General features: G+C 56.3%; 1 protein-coding gene across 1 annotated transcript; it reads left to right on the top strand.

Annotated features, from left to right (window-relative positions):
- Positions 1-1,938: 1,938 nt before the first annotated feature.
- LOC115895854 (proto-oncogene tyrosine-protein kinase Src-like) lies at positions 1,939-14,484 on the top strand (the record flags this gene model as incomplete). Its single annotated transcript, XM_030926436.1, has 9 exons — positions 1,939-2,038; positions 2,219-2,322; positions 4,226-4,375; positions 5,879-6,034; positions 8,608-8,787; positions 10,051-10,127; positions 10,878-11,031; positions 11,187-11,318; positions 11,609-14,484. Coding segments are annotated over 9 exons (1,262 nt in total), but the record flags the coding sequence as incomplete, so codon positions are not given.
- Between the last annotated feature and the right edge of the window lie 5,233 nt (positions 14,485-19,717).

Here is a 19,717-nt window from a genome sequence, read left to right as displayed (position 1 = left end):
TGGGGGCCCTGCCTTCCTCCCTTGCAGGGTGGCCTTGAGGGTCAGTGGGAGAGACAAGTGTGGACACTCTGGGTGGGTATACGACAAGGAGGTGGGTGGGGATTTGGGACATCCAAAGGCTTCTTTCCTTGAGGTGGGTCTTGCCCCCTTACTCCAGGGTCCTCCCTCCAGTGACCCCACATAGCTTGCCTCCCTGCCTGAGTGTGTCCAGCCATCACAGAGCTGAGACAGGCCACACAGCCCCAGTCACATGCCCTCGCCTCACTCCATCAGGAGGGGACACCACACCCTCTGGCTCACTTCGAGCCATCTGGCAGAACCCCAGGGTCTCAGGTGCTCACCTGTCCTCCGACAGCTCCCTGGAGAGCTCCCCAAGCTCTGCTCCCTCCTGGCCTCAACTTCTCCATCTTCTATATGGGCTGAAGAATATGGCCAGGGGCAGCTCAGAAGAACTGGGAGCCAGGGATCCAGGTTCAAGTTCAGATTGTGTGACTGTAGGCAAGGGCCTTTCTCTCTCTGGGCCCTGGTGGTGGGTCAGGGCCACCCTGCCTGCAGCGTGTCTTCTCAGGGTCATGGTGAAGTGCAAAAGTGGCCTTGGATTGAGAAGAGCCCAGCAAGCTGTCAAGCCCTGTTGCACCCTGTAGGTGGCGCTCCTTCTATCTGGGAGTCAGGAACCCCGGCCTGGCTGTGTGACCTTGAGCAAAGAGGCCTTTGCTTCTCTGGCCTCAGTCTTCCCAGCTGTACAGTGGGAATGAGAGAGGGGTTGGACCCTAGTTCCCAGGTCTCCCTGCCCATTGACCTCTCCTCACTCCCTGTGGACCCTGTCCCTGTCCCCTTGGTTGCTTTGGATGTGAGGCCTCTGTGGCTGCCCCCTCGTCCCCTGTCCCCAGCACCGCCTGGCTCTCCGCTCTTCCCCTGCTCTTTCTGCCACTCTCCGCCTCTCACCCCCCCCATCTCTGCCTCTTCTCTCCTGTTGGGCTCTCGCTCTCTCACTCCCTCCCTCTGTGTCTCTGGACCCCCGCTCCAGCCAGACCTGGTTCACATTCAGATGGCTGCAAAGGTACTTCCGGCCCCTCCCCGCTCCCACCAGGCCCAGGGGACCCGACCACGCCGGGACTCCTCCTGCCCATCCCCATCACCCGCCCCCTGCCTTTTTCCTCACTTTCGCAATAGAAGTGCCCTGGGCATCGGGGCTCTGCCACCTCACCCCCTCTGACAGGGCTCACTGTGTGACTTTGGGCAAGTCCAGCCCCTCTGGCCTCAGTTTCCCCCTGCAGATGGGTAGGCTGGAGGAGGGGGTCCTGTAGTTTCAACTGAGGAGCCCCTTTAGGTGTGACCCGTGATTTGGGACAGAGGCAAGCCTTGCTCTAGTTTGCAGGGTTGGGGCCTGGATGGTCACTGGGTCCCAGAAGGACCCCTGCTTGCCTCCAACCAGGTCTCACCAGCTCCCAGGAGCAGGCCTCCGAATCTCAGAGCATGGGGACACTTTGCAGGTCTCACTTGACTTTCTCTCAGGCAGGACTCTCTTCTATTACAACCTTGCTTGCCCGCAGAGACAGGGGGCTCCCTCCCTCCCTCCCAAGGCAGCTCTCCTCATCTTGAGATGTCTGGTACATCTGAAAGGAAAGCGACTTTCTTCCTGTCCCGGGACTCCTCCCTATGGATTTGGAGCCTCAGAGACTAAGGCCAGTCCTGCCCTGGTCCTAGACAAAGTCCATCTGATCCAGCTTCGGCAAAAAGGCGTCTGGGCCAGGGAGGGGAGGAGTTCCAGGCCAGCTGGATCTGGCATGCGCGGGGGACTCATGCTGGCCCCACCACCTCCCTGGGCCTCCCTCAGCCACTAGAGCCCTGAGCAAAGCACCTAGGAGGATGGTGGGCGCTTGGGATTGTGGCTGACGGCTCCCTTCTCCTTTCCTCCCTCCTTCTGTCCCTGCTCAGAGAGGGAGGACTGGTGGCTGGACCACTCGCTCAGCACGGGACAGACAGGCTACATCCCCAGCAACTACGTGGCACCCTCCGACTCCATCCAGGCCGAGGAGTGAGTACTGTCCTCTGGCTGCCTCTACCCGTCGTCCCTGGCCACTGCCAGTGCAGAGCACCTCTCCTGGGCTGGGGTGGGTGGTCTGGCTGCCCAGCGCCCCAGCCATATCCAGGGACAAGTGCTGTGAGTGGGCAGAAGCCCGGACAGTCGCAACATCCTCCGTCCTCCCACTCCCAGGTGGTATTTTGGCAAGATCACCAGACGGGAGTCAGAGCGGTTACTGCTCAACGCGGAGAACCCGAGAGGGACCTTCCTCGTGCGAGAAAGTGAGACCACAAAAGGTACGAGCACTCTTGCTGGCCAGTGGATACTGAGTCTTCTGTGAGTGGTTTGAGCTGGGTGTTGCGGAATGAGCAGGAGTTTGGTGTGTGGAGTAGGGAGGGAAGAGCCTTCCAGGTGGAGGGTAACAGGAGGATCAAAGTCAGGGAGGTGCATTTGAGGAACGCTGAGTAACCCGCGGTGGCCAGATGTCCAGAGAAAGATGAGGCTTAGCCTCTCTGGCCTCAGTTTTCTCAAATGAAAGATGGGCATAGGTTGTCTGGAGGTTTTTCTGTGTCACACAGTAACAGGCTTGTTCCCAGGGTAGGTGCTGCTACAGAGAGCCCCGCTTCTTCCCCTTCCCCAGGGGTCCCTGGGCTGCACTGGATTCTGGAGGCTGGCTTTGCCCTCCCCCAACCGCAGTCCTGGTCCTTGACCCTCTCATGTCCCTCCCCTGAGCCAGAAAATGAAGACCATCCCCTTTCTCTCCAGCCCCTCTGAAAGTGGGTTGCAGGCGCCCATCACCATGGCAACCAAGCTGGGCTGCTTCCTGTGGGCCTGGGGCTCAGCGGGAGATGGGGAGCAGAGCATCCATGTCGAGCCGTGCATTTACACACTGTCGTGCGGCCATGTGCGGGTGTGCACGCTGTGTGTACGTCTGGGCGTGTGCGTGTGTGTACATGTGGGGTGGAATTGTCTGTGTGTCGCTGTGTGGGAATGGACTGTTGTGGTTTGTCTGGTGCCCGAGGGCCTGGGGAGCGTGTACCTGTATAAGCATGTGGCCACTGGGCATGGGCATGCCTGTATGTGTATGCACATATGGCCAGGGTTGGCTTCAGCCTCAGGCCTGTGGCTTCCACATGCACCAGCCAGGCCGTCAGTAGAAAATCACGGTTGCCCAAGGCAGGCTTTGAGTCCTCTGGTGTGAGTTTGAGCCCCAGCCCTGTCTCTGGCTTGCCGGGTGACCCCAGGCTGGCCACTTCCCTCTCTGGACCTCATTTCTTCTGTAAGCTGGGATTGTAACCTCTTCCTGAAGATTGCAAAGGGGAGGTCTGTGGGCTAGGAGGGCTGGGCTTCCCCCATGCCTGTGTACTGCCTGGCCAGGCTCCTGGGAAGGCCGTTCCTGGCCGCTGGAGCCTCTGCCCTTGCCTCCAGGGCTCAGCCTTGTTCCCTGATGCCATTTAGGGCGTCTTGTGGCCTCTGGTCCTACCTGGGCCTGCTGGATGGGAGGAAACTTTTCCGGCCGAAAGCTTTTCTAGGCTCAAGAGAAAGAGGGGAGGCACCAGGGCTGGCCCTGCTTGACCCAGGCAGCCTTCAGGCCACACCCAGCCAGTGGTCTCCTGCCCACGACGGCCAGCCTCTGCCAACCACTCCCTCCCGCCTGAGCCTGGGCCTGTCTTCAGAAAGGAGGTTGAGGGGACACGGACAGTGCCTCCGTGAGCTGACCCAGAGAGGGAAAGCAGTTAGGCCAGCGCCACACAGCAACAGGGAGCCACTCACAGGCTCCCAGCAAACAGTTATTGAGTGCCTACTGTGTGCCTGGCCCTTTTATATGTGGTTGCATGGAATCTCTCCAGCAGCCCTGGGAGCACCCGCATTGTGCAGAGGAGGAAACTGAGGCCCAGAGAGAGCCAGCAACCCCTCCAAGTTCCATAGCTAGGATGCCCACCTGAGATATGGGGGTCTTGCTGGGGCCAAGGGTGCGTGGCAGGACGTTCCAATCAAATGTCTCTTGGGTCCCTTGGCCCTGCCTCTGTGGCTGCCCCGGGGCTGGCTGTTGAGAGACAGGGTGGGCCGGGGGCCCCACCTGGGCCTCCCTTCCCTCCAATGTCAGGCAGGCACAGAATGGTGTCCAGAGCAGCGCTGAGTGCTGCGGCCTGCGGGGGAGAGGGCGTGGTGGTCACGGCTCCCCTCTGTGCCCCGCAGGTGCCTACTGCCTCTCAGTGTCCGACTTCGACAACGCCAAGGGCCTCAACGTGAAGCACTACAAGATCCGCAAGCTGGACAGCGGCGGCTTCTACATCACCTCCCGCACCCAGTTCAACAGCCTGCAGCAACTGGTGGCCTACTACTCCAGTGAGCCAGCCTCGGAGGGAGGGCGGGCAGAGCCTCAGTTACAGACCCTGGGGAGGGGCTTTGGAGCCTAGAAGGTTGGGGTCTTCTGTTATCCTGTGATGCCAGGTTTCCTGCTCACCTCCCCACTTTCGCCCTCCCCCTTCCCTTCCTCTCTCCTCCCTTTTTCCTACTTTCCTCCGTCTCCTTCTTCTTCCTCTTCTTTCCCCCGACCCCTCCTCTCAGTTCCCGTCTCTCCCTGCTCCTGCTCTGCAGCTGGCTGGTATGGAGGGGGCTGCCCTGAGGAGCCCAGGAGTAAACTGGAAGGGAGGGGACAGAGGCTGGTGTCATTTGTCTATGTAGCCCTAGGACCGGTCTGAACCGGTTGCTGGGAGAGGAGGAGGGGGCGGCCAGATCGATTGCAGCAAAGACGGAGAGAGCGGCAGAGGGAGCTCGCAGGGCTTGTGTACTGGGTGAGGGCTCCAGCGTGGGCTCAGTGCTGTAGCCCACCCACCTGGGCGTCCGGAGCTGACTGCAGTGTCAGGGGCCTGTGGGTGCCTGTGTGCCTGTGTGTCTGTGGCACGCGTGGCCTCTGTGCGCAGGTGTTGGTCCACTCCCCACCCCAAGTCTCCTCCTCTCAGCTTTTATATGTGGTTGCATGGAATCTCCCCAGCAGCCCTGGGAGCACCCGCATTGTACAGAGGAGGAAACTGAGGCCCAGAGAGAACCAGCAACCCTCCAAGTTCCATAGCTAGGATGCCCACCTGAGATATGGGGGTCTTGCTGGGGCCTCCTGACTTCCTCTGGGATCACCTACCGCTCTCTTGTCTCTTCAGCCACCGCTGTGTGGCTAATGCCGAACCCTGTTCCCTCAGATCAGAATTCTCCAGGGGCTGTCTTGGAATCTTGGGATAAAGACCCCCACCAGTCCCCGAGTGGTCTAATCCCAGCTGCCTCCCCACCTCCGCCTGGTGCCACCCTTCCTCACCTGCTCCCTGCAGCTCCTTTTGCCTCTGCTTCTTCAGCCCTGCAGCTATTCTTTCCTCAGAGCCTTTGCTGTGGCTGTGTCCCTGCCTGGAGGGCTCTTCCCTACTTAACCCCTCACCCTCCTGCACATCCAAGCTCAGTTGCTGCTTCCTCCAGGACGCCTCCTAGGACCCTCCTGCTGTTGCGCGAACAGCTCTTCTCCAGTCACATTCATGTCTGTGGTCCTGGGAGGTGATTAGGGAATTGGGGCTCCTCCCTGGACTCCGAGTTCCTGAGGGTAGATTCCCTGGACTTGTTCCCTGCAGGGTCCCTGGCACCCCCTACTATCTGCTGAATGACTGACTCAGCAGATGCATAAAGCACCGTGGGCCTGTGTGGGGGTGGGACTGTGTGCACACAGATGTAGATGCCTGGCTTTGAGGGCGCCCTGTGTGTCCCCTGAAATCTGCGTGCATCTGGCATGTAGGGTGACACACACTGAGGGGCAGGGAGGCCCCAGGGTGGAAGCCCCCCCAGTTGCTCCTCTTGCCTCCTCCTCAGAACATGCCGATGGCCTCTGCCACCGCCTCACCACTGTGTGCCCCACATCCAAGCCTCAGACTCAGGGCCTGGCCAAGGATGCCTGGGAGATCCCTCGGGAGTCGCTGCGGCTGGAGGTCAAGCTGGGCCAGGGCTGCTTTGGCGAGGTGTGGATGGGTAAGGCCTGGCCCCTGCGCTCGGGAGAGGCATCCACCTCCCACCCCGTGTGGCAGCTCTGGGCTCCGTTGGTCCCTTTGCCTTTAGCTGCCTCTGCTGGACGACGGGGCCCGGTTGTAAATCTGAAGCCCCCCAGCGGTGGCTGGCACCAAGTTGGGATGTGGCCCCCCAAGCGCTGTGCCCCAGACCGTGTAAACCGTAGCAACTGATTCCAAGATCCGCACAGGGCTGGGCATTGCACAGACCTGCTGTGTAGGCTGGGCCCGGTGGCCTCACTCGGAGCCTCAGTCTTCCCGACTATGAATGGGGCTGGTGACAGTGGGACCTATGGGAGGCTGTGGAGGCCCTGACCCAGTGCAAGTCCACACACCAGCTGTTAGCCATGGAGAGAGAAGCCTGGCTCATGGGAGGGGGTGCGGGAAGCTTAGGTCTGGCATGGGCTGAGCCTGTTAGCGATTTCCTGTCTAACCCTGGAGAAACAGCAAAGCATGAGCACCGTGCAGCCCTGACAAAACCCAGGCCCCTCTTCCACTGGTTGCTTTCTGCTCACACGGAGGGACCAGAGGCCAGGGTGGAGGAGGGACAGCAGTTGTAAGCCCGTAAGCCCATGGTGTTAGCGGGGATCACGGTGTGCTGTTTTCAAGGTGGTTTCATCTGAGCCGCATCTCCGCTCAGTCCCACTGCCTTCACTTTCCACCCTCCAGAGTGCTGATGGAGGAGAGCAGAGAGGCCTCCTGGGTGGAAGGCACTGCAGGGACAGAGGCCTGGAGGCTGGAGGTCAGGCCATCTGGAAGGGTGAGGTGTGGGCTTTGAGCTGGTGAGAGGGGAGAGAGGTGAGAAGCCAGGGTGTGAGCACAGCCACAAAGTGAGGACTTGAGCGAAACCTGGGTGAATGCACAGCGTCAGCCATTCTGGTGGCTGCAAGACTCATTTCTGGCTTGGGTGAGTGGTGATGACCCTGGGAAGGGCCTCACTTCCTCCCTGGGTGCTCCAGGTCGACTCATGAAATGCCACATGCAGATGGCTTGAGCCAGGAGGGCCACAGAGATGGGCCTGAGCCCTAACCCTCAGACAGAGGCCCAGTGACTGGGAGGAATGGGCCCAAGGTCACACATCAAAGGAACCTTGAGACCTGCTGGGACAAGAACCTGGATTAAACATGCTGGTCTAGAATGCAGCTTCCCCCAGAGCCCCCAGTTAGAAAAGCAGATAGTAGTGAAACGATAACCGCATTACTTACTGAGCCCTCACGGTGGGGCTGGCCCAGTGGTTAAAATCTCATTCAGTCCTCAAACAGCTCCACCAGTAGACACTATGGAATCCCCATTTTCCAGATGAGATAACTGAGGCTTAGAGAGGGGAACTGACTCTCCCATGGTCTCTCTGCTGGCAGGAGGCGGAGGTGTGAGTCAGGCTCTGGCCAGCCTGACCCCCAAACCCTCATGCTTAGGACAGTGTCTTACTTTTTGGGATGGGTGGGCTCCAGAGGTGACCTCTTGTTCTGGCAGCAGCCTCAGCAGTCCCTGGGCCAGCTCCACGTCACCCCTGGCCTCCACCAGTACACACTGCATGCTAACACATGAGGCACGTTCAAAGTCCTGCCAGAGGGAACATGACCAACCCAGGAGTGACACTGGTTGAGTTGGAACCTTGGTCCCCTATCTGTCAGGCTAATAAGCTGCTTTTAAGGACTTTTTTTTTTTTTTTTTTTTTAGACAGGATCTCACTCTACCACCCAGGCTGGAGTGCAGTGGCGTGATTTCGGCTCACTGCAACCTCCACCTTCCGGGCTCAAGCCATTCTCCTACCTCAGCCTCCCAAGTACCCAGTATTACAGGCACACACCATTACCGCCTGGCTAGTTTTTGTATTTTTAGTGAAGACAGGGTTTCACCATGTTGGCCAGGCTGGTCTTGAACTCCTGACCTCAAATGATCCACACGCCTCGGCTCCCTAAAGTGCTGGGATTACAGATGTGAGCCACCACGCCCGGCCTGGACATTCTTAATAATCACAGTCCAGGCTGAGCGCGGTGGCTCACGCCTGTAATCCCAGCACTTTGGGAGGCCAAGGCGGGCGGATTGAGACCATCCTGGCTAACACCGTGAAACCCCATCTCTACTAAAAATACAAAAAAATTAGCCGGGCGTGGTGGCGGGCGCCTGTAGTCCCAGCCATTTGGGAGGCTGAGGCAGGAGAATGGTGTGAAGCTGGGAGGCAGAGCTTGCAGTGAGCCGAGTTCGTGCCACTGCACTCCAGCCTGGGGGACAGAGCAAGGCTCTGTCTCAAAAAATAAATAAATAAATAAATAAAAAATAAATCACAGTCCCAACAACAACTACTGGTTCTTGAGCATTTAATCCTAGTAATAATCCCGTGAGGAGCACCCTGCTATTGTACCCATTGTACAGATGGGGAGACTGAGGCTCAGAAAGGGCCCAGGCTTTGACTGGGTTTGTCACATGGCTGTGGAGGCCACAGCTGACACCAACACCCAGGCAAGCAGATCCTGGATCCCTGTGCAGTAGGAGTTGAGGGGCTCCACTGAGGCAGCCTGCATCCCTCCTCAACAGGGACCTGGAACGGCACTACCAGAGTGGCCATCAAAACCCTGAAGCCTGGCACGATGTCTCCAGAGGCCTTCCTGCAGGAGGCCCAGGTCATGAAGAAGCTGAGGCATGAGAAGCTGGTGCAGTTGTATGCTGTGGTTTCGGAGGAGCCCATTTACATCGTCACAGAGTACATGAGCAAGGGTGAGGCCTGGGCGGCCGGGCAGGGGCAGGGGGCATGAGCCTCGTTTCCCCTCATGTCTAGAATGGGCATCTTCAAAGATGAAATGCAGTAGAGACAAATTCTGTGTCTCCTGGGCCAGAGTGCAGTGGTACAGTCATAGCTCACTTCAGCCTCAACCTTCCAGGCTCAGGCAGTCCTCCCATCTCAGCCCCCCAAGTAGCTGGGACCACAGGTGTGTGTCACCAGGCCCAGCTAATTTTTTATTTTTTGTAGAGATGGGACACTGTGTTGCCCAGGCTGGTCTCGAACTCGGGCTCAAGCAATCCTCCCACCTCCACCTCCCAAAGTGTTGGGATTACAGGTGTGAGCCATAGTAATTTTTAAACTAATTAGTTATTTTTCAGAATTCCACTTTTTGGAGGTATAGTTTACATATGATAAAATATACCCCTTTTAAGTGTTCAGTTCAGTGAGTTTTAACAAGTGGATTTACTGTGTACCCCTAACCATAATGAAGTTATGTAACATCTCCATCACCCAGAAAGTTCCTCGTGCCCTTTGCAGACAGTACCCTCCAGCCCCAAACCCACGCACCCACTGATCTGCTTTCTGTCATTATAGATTTGTTTTGTTTATTCTAGAATCTATTACATGGAATCTTTTACATCTGGGATGCATTCTTTTTTTACTTTTTTAATTTTAATTTTTTATTTTTTGAGATGAGGTCTCGTTATGTTGCCCAGGCTGGAGTGCAGTGGTGTGATCATAGCTCACTGCAGCCTTGACCTCCCAGGCTTAATTGATCTTCCCATCTCAGCCTCTCAAGTAGCTGGAACTACAGGTGCACACCACCCTGCCCAGCTACTTTTTTTTTTTTTTTTTGGTATTTTTTATACAGACAGAGTCTTACTGTGTAGCTCAGGCTGGTCTCAAACTACTGGGCTCAAGTGATCTTCCCACCTCGGCCTCCAACAGTGCTGGGATTGCAGGCAGGAGCCACCACGCTTGGCCTGAAATGCATCCCTGTTGTGTCTCCCAGCAGTTTGTTCCTGTTGTCGCTGAGCAGGACTCTGCTGTCTGCCTTAGTACAGTTTACCTGTTCACCTGGAGGTGGGCTTCTGGTTGTTTCCCGTCCTGCTTGCCTTTTGAGTGATAAGCACTGAGTGAGGCCTTGCTGTGCTGGTTAAAGCAAGGCCAGCCGCCTAGGAGGACGGGTTTTGGGAATCACTGCATCCTGACAGAGGGACAGGGCAGGAGCTGGAGCTGGATCTCTCTCTGCCCAGGGAGTTTGCTGGACTTTCTCAAGGGGGAGACGGGCAAGTACCTGCGGCTGCCTCAGCTGGTGGACATGGCTGCTCAGGTGAGTCAGCCCTTCCCGCCTCCCCACACCCTTGGTCCTCAAGCACCCAGTCCCATCTGGTGCAGCCATTTCTGGCCTCTTGAGTGCCCCCTCCAAGACGCCTACCTTGATTGCCTCCACACTCATTGATCTTGCTGCACGTATTTACCAGGTCTGCTTACAGGTGCCCTGAGTGGTGATTCTGGGCAACAGAAAGCCCTTACCTGGGCATCAGGGGTCACTGACTTACTGTGGGACCTCAGGCCTCAGTTGTCGTCTGTATAAAGGTCATGTAGCGCTCAGCAGACATGTGTTCACGCTTGCTGCAGGCAGTGCTCAACAAGCATTTTTTTTTTTTCATTTAATCCTCATCACGACCAGGAGTGACGAGGATTGGCTGTTATTCCCACTGGACGGATGAGAAAACTGAGGCTCAGAGAGGAGACTTGGGCAGCAGGCAGGACCTGGCACTCATCTGTGTCTGGGTCCGCCGGGGACTCTTTCCATGGTCACCTCGCTTTCCTGGCTGCATCTAATCTTGTGCCTCCCTTTGACCTTTGCCCTCTACCCTCTGTCCTGTGCTCCCTATTCCTGCGGAGCACTGCTCCTGCTTTCGATGCCAACAGCATTTACTGTGAACTGACCTCACTTGCCTGAAGAAGTGTGGGGAGGGTGGGGAAGGGGTAGTTGGCTCTCCAGCCCCGGGGTGCTATGTGGCCCTGGGAGGGCATGGGTGGCACCTGAGCCGGGCTCCCGCGGTTCCACCTGCAGATCGCCTCAGGCATGGCGTATGTGGAGCGGATGAACTACGTCCACCGGGATCTTCGTGCAGCCAACATCCTGGTAGGAGAGAACCTAGTGTGCAAAGTGGCCGACTTCGGGCTGGCTCGGCTCATCGAAGACAATGAGTACACGGCCCGGCAAGGTGAGCAGGGACTGTGTGGTATGCTGCGCTCGGCCTGGGACAGGTCACGTCCCACTCCGAAGCTGTTTCCTCATCTGTCATTCCTCATGGTGCTTATCTACCAGAGTGGTCATGACAGGAGGTCAGAGCTGCCCCGACCTTTCTCATTCCTGCAGGTGCCAAATTTCCCATCAAGTGGACGGCTCCGGAAGCTGCCCTCTATGGCCGCTTCACCATCAAGTCGGACGTGTGGTCCTTTGGGATCCTGCTGACTGAGCTCACCACAAAGGGACGAGTGCCCTACCCTGGTAAGAAGGTCCTCATGGCTCGTCTCTAGTCCCCAAACCCCTCTGCCCTGGTAGCCTTGGGCAAGTCATGACTCCTGCTGGGCCTATTTCCCCATCCTTACAACAAAGAAGTTGAGCATCTGATGTTAGGCTCTCTCGATGGTCCATGCTCTCAGCTTCGGGGACAGGACCTACCTATGGTCACACTCAACCTGTCCTAGGCAGGAAGCCCTCGCTGTCCTCCCCATCAGCTTCCCCCACCCCACTTTCCTCACTGGAGCTGGGCTCCCCATGTCTTGCTCTGCCCACAGGGATGGTGAACCGCGAGGTGCTGGACCAGGTGGAGCGGGGCTACCGGATGCCCTGCCCACCGGAGTGTCCTGAGTCCCTGCATGACCTCATGTGCCAGTGCTGGCGGAAGGAGCCTGAGGAGCGGCCCACCTTCGAGTACCTGCAGGCCTTCCTGGAGGACTACTTCACGTCCACCGAGCCCCAGTACCAGCCCGGGGAGAACCTCTAGGTGCAGGCGGGCCCAGACCGGCTTCTCGGCTTGGATTCTGGGCTGGGTGGCCCCTATCTCGGGGCTTGCCCCACTCTGCCTGCCTGCTGTTGGTCCTCTCTCTGTGGGGCTGAATTGTCAGGGGCGAGGCCCCTCCCTCTTTGGTGACATGGAAGGGGCTTCTGGACCTAGGGTGGCCCGAGAGGGCGGCAGGCGTGCGAGACCAGCACAGTGACTCTGTCCGGCTCCCGCTGTAGCCACACTCTCCTCCCCGCACTCCCTCCTGGAGCTCTGTGGGTCTCTGGAAGAAGAACCGGGAGAAGGGCTGGGGCCGGGGCTGAGGGTGCCCTTTTCCAGCCTCAGCCTGCTCCACTCACTGAATTCCTTCCCCACTTCTGTGCCACTGCCGGTCTATGTCGAGAGCTGGCCAAAGAGCCTTTCCAAAGAGGAGCGATGGGCCCCGGCCCTGCCTGCCTGCCACCCTGCCCCTTGCCATCCATTCTGGAAACACCTGTAGGTGGAGGCTGCCGAGACAGACCCTCTGCCACTGCTCCCAGGCTGGGCAGCACGAGGCCTCGCCTGACCTGATGATGGTGGGTGGGTGGGATGAGTACCCCCTCAAACCCTGCCCTCCTTAGAACTGACGGACCCTTCGAGATCATCACTTCCTTGCCCCCATTTCACCCATGGGGAGACAGTCGAGAGAGGGGATATGACATGCCCAAGGCCACGGAGCAGTTCAGAGTGGAGGTGGGCTTGGAACCTGGTGCTCCCTCTGTCTTCCTCAGGAACCAACAGTTCGTCGGAGGAATCATGGAAAGACTGGGACAGCCCAGGAGACAAGGGGTCTGAGGATGCATTCGAGACGGCAGATCCCACTGCCGCTGCCCGCTCAGCCCAGCTGTCGGGAACAGCATGGAGGCAGATGTGGGGCTGAGCTGGGAATCGGAGTGAAAGGTGCAAGTGTGGAGAGAGAGGCTTCAATCAGCTTGTGGGTGATTTTTGACCTTCAGAGCCAGCTGGCCATGAAAGGGAGTGAGCCCCGGGGCTCTGGAGGCAATCAAACAGACATAGAAGAGCCAAGAGTCCAGGAGGCCCTGGTCCTGGCCTCCTTCCCCGTAATTTGTCCTGTGGCATTTCAATTCCTGGCCTTGTTCTCCTCCCCAAGTCGGCACCCTTTAACTCATGAGGAGAGAAAAGAGTGCCTAGGCGGGGGTGAAAGAGGACGTGTTACCCACTGCCATGCACCAGGATTGGCTGTGTAACCTTGGGTAGCCCCTGCTTTCTCTCTGGGCTGCAGCGTCTGCCCCACATGTGGCCATGGCCTCTGCAACTGCTCAGCTCCAGTCCAGGCCCTGTGGCAGGACATCCATGGTGAGCCCAGCCCTGGGACATCAGGAGACTGGGCTCCGGCTCTGTTCAGCCTTAGGGTGTGTGGTAGATTCTGCCTGGGCCTCAGTGTGCCCAAGTGTAAAGGGGCAGCTGACAGTTTGTGGCATCTTGCCAAGGGTCCCTGTGTGTGTGTGTGCGTGTGCATGTGTGTGTGTCTCCATGTGCGTCCATATTTAACATGTAAAAATGTCCCCCCGCTCCGTCCCCCAAACATGTACATTTCACCATGGCCCCCTCATCATAGCAATAACATTCCCACTGCCAGGGGTTCTTGAGCCAGCCAGGCCCTGCCAGTGGGGAAGGAGGTCAAGCAGTGCCTGCCTATGAAATTTCAACTTTTCCTTTCGTACATGTTTATTACCCAAGTCTTCTCTCGTCCATTCCAGTCAAATCTGGGCTCACTCACCCCAGCGAGCTCTCAAATCCCTCTCCAACTGCCTAAGGCCCTTTGTGTAAGGTGTCTTAATACTGTCCTTTTTTTTTTTTTTTTTAAACAGTGTTTTGTAGATTTCAGATGACTATGCAGAGGCCTGGGGGACCCCTGGCTCTGGGCCGGGCCTGGGGGTCCCAAATTCCAAGGCCCAGACATGGGGGGGTGGGGGTATCCAGAATTGGTTGTAAATACTTTGCATATTGTCTGATTAAACACAAGCAGACCTCAGAATTTGATCAACAGTTTATTGAACATCTACTGTGTGCTGGAGAGTGAGATGGGGCGGAATATGCGAGAACAAACTGCCCCTCGAGGGGTCTTTGGGCGGTACTAGTAGCTGGAGGGCTTCAGGCCAAGGCAGGGGTGACATGATGAGACTGGAGACAGCTACGGCAGAATGTGGCTGTTTGTGCACATCTGCACCTGTGTTTGGGGGTGAGCACCTGGGAGAAGGACAAGGCACATCACAGGACTTCCCCGAGCATGACACGTTCAGGACTCAAATGTCCGTGGTGGATGGTAGCAGTGACACTGGGGAGTGGGTGGGGCTGTCAGGCCTGCCTAGAGGAGATCACACATACACCACGAGAATGCCACTGTGTGTGCTCTTCACGTGTTTCCTAGGAGTGCAGGGCAGGGGTGCTAGATCGATCCACAAAAGTCCTGAAAACGCTGAAGAAACACCCAAAGACCCTTCCCCTCCTCCCGCCTTCCCCACCACCAAAGCACGCAGTCTTAAAGGTTGATTTGCAACCGTCTATACGAACACATTTATTTTACACAAATATACATCAGATCACACACCTGTACACTGGAGTCAAGTCTGGCCGCAACATCTCTTAATTAAAAATGAATTTCAACAAATCATAGTGTCCGGGTCAGGGTGGCATCTGGAGATCACAAGGGTGTGTGTGTGTGGGTGTGCGTGTCTCGGGAGTAGAGATCTGGATGTGAGGTTGTGGCAGGTGTTCTCTGCTGGTGGGAGCGTACCTGGTTGCGTGTGCCTTTCTGTTCATGGGGGTATGTGCGTGGGCTCTGTTTGTTCGCAGACATGGTGTTTGGATGTTTGTGTGTGAGCAGCTGTCTAGGTGGTCTGTGAGCCTGGGCTCGTGGAGATGTGTCCCAGATGTGTGTGCTTGGGCATTAACGGGATGAGGTGAGCCAGTCTGCTTGCTCTGGCTGTGTGTGTACTGTGTGAACACAAATCCACGGGGTTGACGAGCCTGTGGGCTACTGGGGTGTGTGGGCACCTAGGTGTGCAGCTGGATTCACGTGGATGTGGGTGGGGACAGCATGCGTGCCCATGTGGACCCGTGTGAGCTTGGACTTCCACCCGCAGCGCTGGCCACTCCCGGCGGGACCCACGTGTGCCCCGGGGGCGCAGGGCCACGTGCGAGCACGCTGGGGACAAAGCTCTCGCCCGTGCTGCCGCGGCAGGTCAGGAGTGCGCATGCGCGGCGTGGCAGGGTCCAACCCCAACCCCCCGCGCCGGCATAGGCGGGACCCGCCAGCGCGGGGCCTCTCTCTTCCTTGTCCATCTGAGCCTTTCTCTGTCTTCTTCTCTCGTCTGTCAGTGCCTCTTCAGCCCTCTCTGGCCTTACATCAATTTCCTGTTTCTTCTTTTTTAAGTTTTAAAAATTTCAATAGCTTTTGGGGTTACAAGTGGTTTTTGGTTACATGGATAAATTACATACGGGTGAATTTTGTAGTACACTCGTCATCCGAGTAGCGTACGGTGTACCTAATATGTAGGTTTTTAAAATCCCACACCCCACCTTCCTTGCTTTTTCCTTTCTTTCTCTTTCCTTTTCTTTTATTTCCCTTTCCCCTCCCTCCCTCTCTTTTTTTGAGATGGAGTCTTGTTCTGTCCCCAGGCTGGAGTGCAGTGGCTCACTGCAACCTCCACCTCCTGGGCTCAAGCCATTCTCCTGCCTCAGCCTCCCGAGTAGCTGGAACCACAGGTGCGCGCCCTCATACCCTGGCTAATTGTGTGTGTGTGTGTGTGTGTGTGTGTGTGTGTGTGTGTGTGTGTGTTTAGAGACAGGGTCTTGCTAGTTGCCCAGACTGGTCTTGAGCTCCTGGGCTCAGGTGATCTGCCCCCTCGGGCTCCCAAAGTGTAGGGATTATAGGCGTGAGTCACTGCGCCTGGTTGATTTTCCTTTTCTTTCTCTATGTGTCTTTCTGTCTCACTGTTGCTAATTTCTGTCTCTTTTCCTCTTTGCCTGGATGCTGTCTCTCTTTCTTTAGTCCCCACCCTCCCTTTCTGCCTCTCAGATTTTTCTCCCCATCCACCTCTTCACATCTCTGACTCTTCCCAGGCCCTCCCACACCTCCATGCCTTTGCCCAGGCTGTTTTCACCGCTGGAATGCCCTTTCTTCCCGCTCTACAACCTGGCAAACTCCTATTCATCCGGCAAAGCACATCTCTGAGGCCACAGACTGGCCCTGGGAGCTCTCCCTGATGCCCTGGAATCCGCAGAGGTTGTCAGCCCGCCCACTAGAACAAGCACTTGAGGGACTGGGTGACGTTCTCCCTGATGATCCCAGGCCTGGCCACATGGGTAACTTGGAAGGCAGGTGGGAAAGTTGCTCTGTCTCTCCCCATCCTGTCTCTGGCTCCTTCTCTGGTTGGGACTTCCTCACTCTGGGCCTGTGTCCAGTTGGCTTGTACTGTACTCGGTGTGTAAGGGAGACAGAGATAGACACACAGAGATGCAGTGCAGAGGCAAGAGATGTCATCCACTCTGCCTGGGCCATAGTCTCCTGGCCCCACTGTCCCCTCCTTCGGCCCTGTGTAGTGTCCAGGTGTCTCCAGGGGAAATGATACCCCAGGGCTCCATGTCCCCTCAGCCTTCCTTTTCTGCCTTCAGTTGGTTTTACTCTTAATTCTGCATGCATTTTTTTCTTTTTGAGAAAAATAAAATGCTTCCCTCATGACAAAAAATAATATATATTCTTTCTGGCAAAGTAGGAAAAATACAGGAAAACACAAACCAACCAACCACATTTCATACCCCCTGCTCCGCCCCTCCCATCTGGAGTCTGGGGCATGTCTCCAGGGTGCATGCAGGGTGTGTGTGGTGTGTGGTGTGTGTAGGGGTGTGTGGCATATGCGTGTCCCTGCTCCTGTTGCCTCCCAGGCTTCGTCCTATGAGCTGCGAAAGTCTCTTTGTTCATTCTCTGCTTCTCTCCTCCCCTCTCTTCCTCCCACCCTAGTTACATTCTCCAGACCAGACTTCACGCTGGGTGCACGCATGCACAGACATGCACAGACACGCACACACACACGCATACACATGCACACACACACAGAGTTTCTTCTCTGCATTTTCTATCATCTCTGTCTTCTTTTCCCATTTTTCTCTCGGAGACTCTGAAACGCTGTGGTTCATAGAGAGAAAAAGAGATGAGCAGAGACTCAGAGATTCAGACAGGACAGACAGGAAAAGGGGATGGAGACGGAGGGGCTGGAAATGGGGGTGGGAAGGGAGCGGTAGGGACAGAAACTTTTTGTCCATCTGTTTGTTGTCTGTGAGGCCCATCCCGATTCTCACTCCCCACAGCCCTCCCCTTTCTGGTCCTTTTCCCACAAAGCCCTTGGAGCGTGTCTCCTGGGATCCTGGGGCCGTGTCCATCTGTCCATCTGTGTGTCAGCCTCTGCCTCTCGCCTGCCTCTTGCTGTGGTCTCATTAAATGCTCATCTCTTTCTTTGATTGTTTCACCCCCAGGTTGTGTGTGTGGGCACATGTGCCTGTGTCCATGTGTCCAGATCTCTGTGCCTTTGTGTCTGTCCATCTACCTCCCACCTGACTTCCCCTTCTCCCTCCCTCCCGTTCTTGCTGCCGTGTCAGTGCGTGTGTGCATCTGTGTACATGTGTGTCTGTGCATGAATCTCTCGCTCACCTCACTTCCCCTGTCCCAGAGGCTTCTGGACTTGGCCTGTGGGGGTGTTCTTCTCCTTACTCCCCATCCTGGTCCAGCCTCAGCCTCAAGGCTTGCCTCCTGGACGGTTTCCCTAGCAACCATCCCTGGACATCTTACCTGCAACCTCCAAAAACTCAACTCACCTGTCCACTCCCACTGTGTCTGCAGGGGGACCTCCAGCACAGAGCCACATGCCCTGGGTGGCTCAGCTGTCTCTCACGCTCTGCTCTGGGCTTTCATTTCCTCTTCCCACTTCTGGCCCCACTCAGAGCCCTGTGTCTCCCTCACCTGCCGTTCTGGCCTGGCTCCGGCTGACCAGCAGCATCCTGATCCCGACCATGCAGGCGTTGCTCACGGTGCCTCTGCCTGACATCTTTCCTTTCTTTTTCTTTTTCTTTCTTTTTTTTTTTTTTTTTTGAGACAGTCTCACTCTGCTGCCCAGGCTGGAGTGCAATGGCGCAATCTTGGCTCATTGCAACCTCCGCCTCCTGGGTTCAAGCAGTCCTCCTGCCTCAGCCTCCCAAGTAGCTGGGACTACAGGTGTGCACCACTACGCTCAGCTAATTTTTGTATTTTTAATAGAGACAGGGTTTTACCCTGTTGGTTGGCCAGGATGGTCTTGATCTTTTGACCTCGTGATCCGCCAGCCTCAGCCTCCCAAAGTGCTGGGATTACAGGCATGAGCCACCGCGCCTGGCCAACATCTTTCCTTTCTTCAGCCTGTAAATCCCACGTCCTCTGGGAAGCCCCCCTGATAACCTCCTTTGCTGGGTTCCCTTGTCTCTGATACTCCCTGCAGTGAGATTTGTCCTGGCCTTGGTCTTGTCACAGGCTGGGCACCCACTTGGAGTCCCGTTTGGACTTTTGTGGGCCTAGGCACATTTGCCCTTTCCTTAGAAAAGAAAATTAAAAAGTACATGTTACGATAGCATTGGTATCAACATGAATATATTAATAGGACATACTGAAACATTTTCTTTGAGTTAAAAGTTCATTTTTCTTCTGATTTTAAAAGAAATTGAAACATTTTTCTTGGGGTCCCAAAAGTATGGTGCCTGGGCTACAGATTCACTGGGTCCCTCCTCTTGCCAGGCCTGGGCGAATGCTGTGCCGGGCAGGCTGTGGATGCTTCCCGCTTTCTACCCTCTCTGTGTCTGTCGTCTTCATTTTGCTCCTGCAGTGTGTCCTTGTGTGAGTGCATCAAAGCAAGACAATGCGTCTGTGTGTATGTATGTGTGCGTGTGTGTGCGTGTGTGTGCGTGCGTGTGCGTGTGTGTGCGTGTGTGTGAGTGCGCACATGCGTGCCACATCCTCCCTCTTCATCTCTGTGTCCATCTGTCTATGTTTTTTATTTGTTTGTTTGTTTGTTTGGACACATGGTCTTGCTCTGTCTGCCAGGCCAGAATGCAGTGGTGCAATCACGGCTTACTGCAGCCTTGACCTCCTGGGCTCAAGTGATCCTCCCACCTCAGTCTCCTGAGTAGCTGGGACTGCAGGCGTGCACAACCATTCCTGGCTATTTTCTTTTTAAATAGAAATAGGGTCTCACTATGTTGCTCAGGCTGGTATTGAACTCCCGGGCTCAAGAGATCCACCCACCTCAGCCTCCTAAAGTGCTGCGATCACAGGCATGAGCCACTGTGTCTGGCTTGTGTTCGTCTCTTTCACCATAACAGGTTTGTCTCTTTCTCCGGAGTCCCCTCATTCATTCATTCATTCATTCATTCCTGCAACAAACATCTGTCCCTGTGTCTGTGCGTCCGCGTGTCTGCCAGGGAGCGGGGGTCTTGGTTCCTCATCTTTCCCCAGGTCTCCTGCCCTCCCAGATCTGCAGGCTGTGAGCTTTCCAGGGTGGGCCATGCTCCCTGCTCCCGACCCTTTGCCTGCCCGCCTCCCCTTGCTCCAGCGTTGGGGTCACTGCCATGGGTGGGGGTTGTTTTCCCTCTCTCCCTGGTTCTTCCCGGAACACCATGCAGCAGCTGCTCCTGCCCAGCAGGGTGTGCGTGTGTGTGTGTGTGTGTGTGTATGGGATGGAGTGAGAGGGCCAGGCCAACATATAGACAGACACCAAGAGAGGGTGACAAGTGCACAGCTGGCACCTGTCTCTCCTGTATTTGCCTTCCATCTCCTTCCCTCTCCTCTCTGGGGTTTTGCTGGCATTTTGTCTTTTCT

This window comes from Rhinopithecus roxellana, unplaced genomic scaffold (assembly GCF_007565055.1).
Source record: "Rhinopithecus roxellana isolate Shanxi Qingling unplaced genomic scaffold, ASM756505v1 contig3236, whole genome shotgun sequence".
In the NCBI taxonomy this organism is placed as follows: Eukaryota; Metazoa; Chordata; class Mammalia; order Primates; family Cercopithecidae; genus Rhinopithecus; species Rhinopithecus roxellana.
Note: the sequence above shows the minus strand (reverse complement) of the source record. Positions and strands in the feature narration are given on the sequence as shown.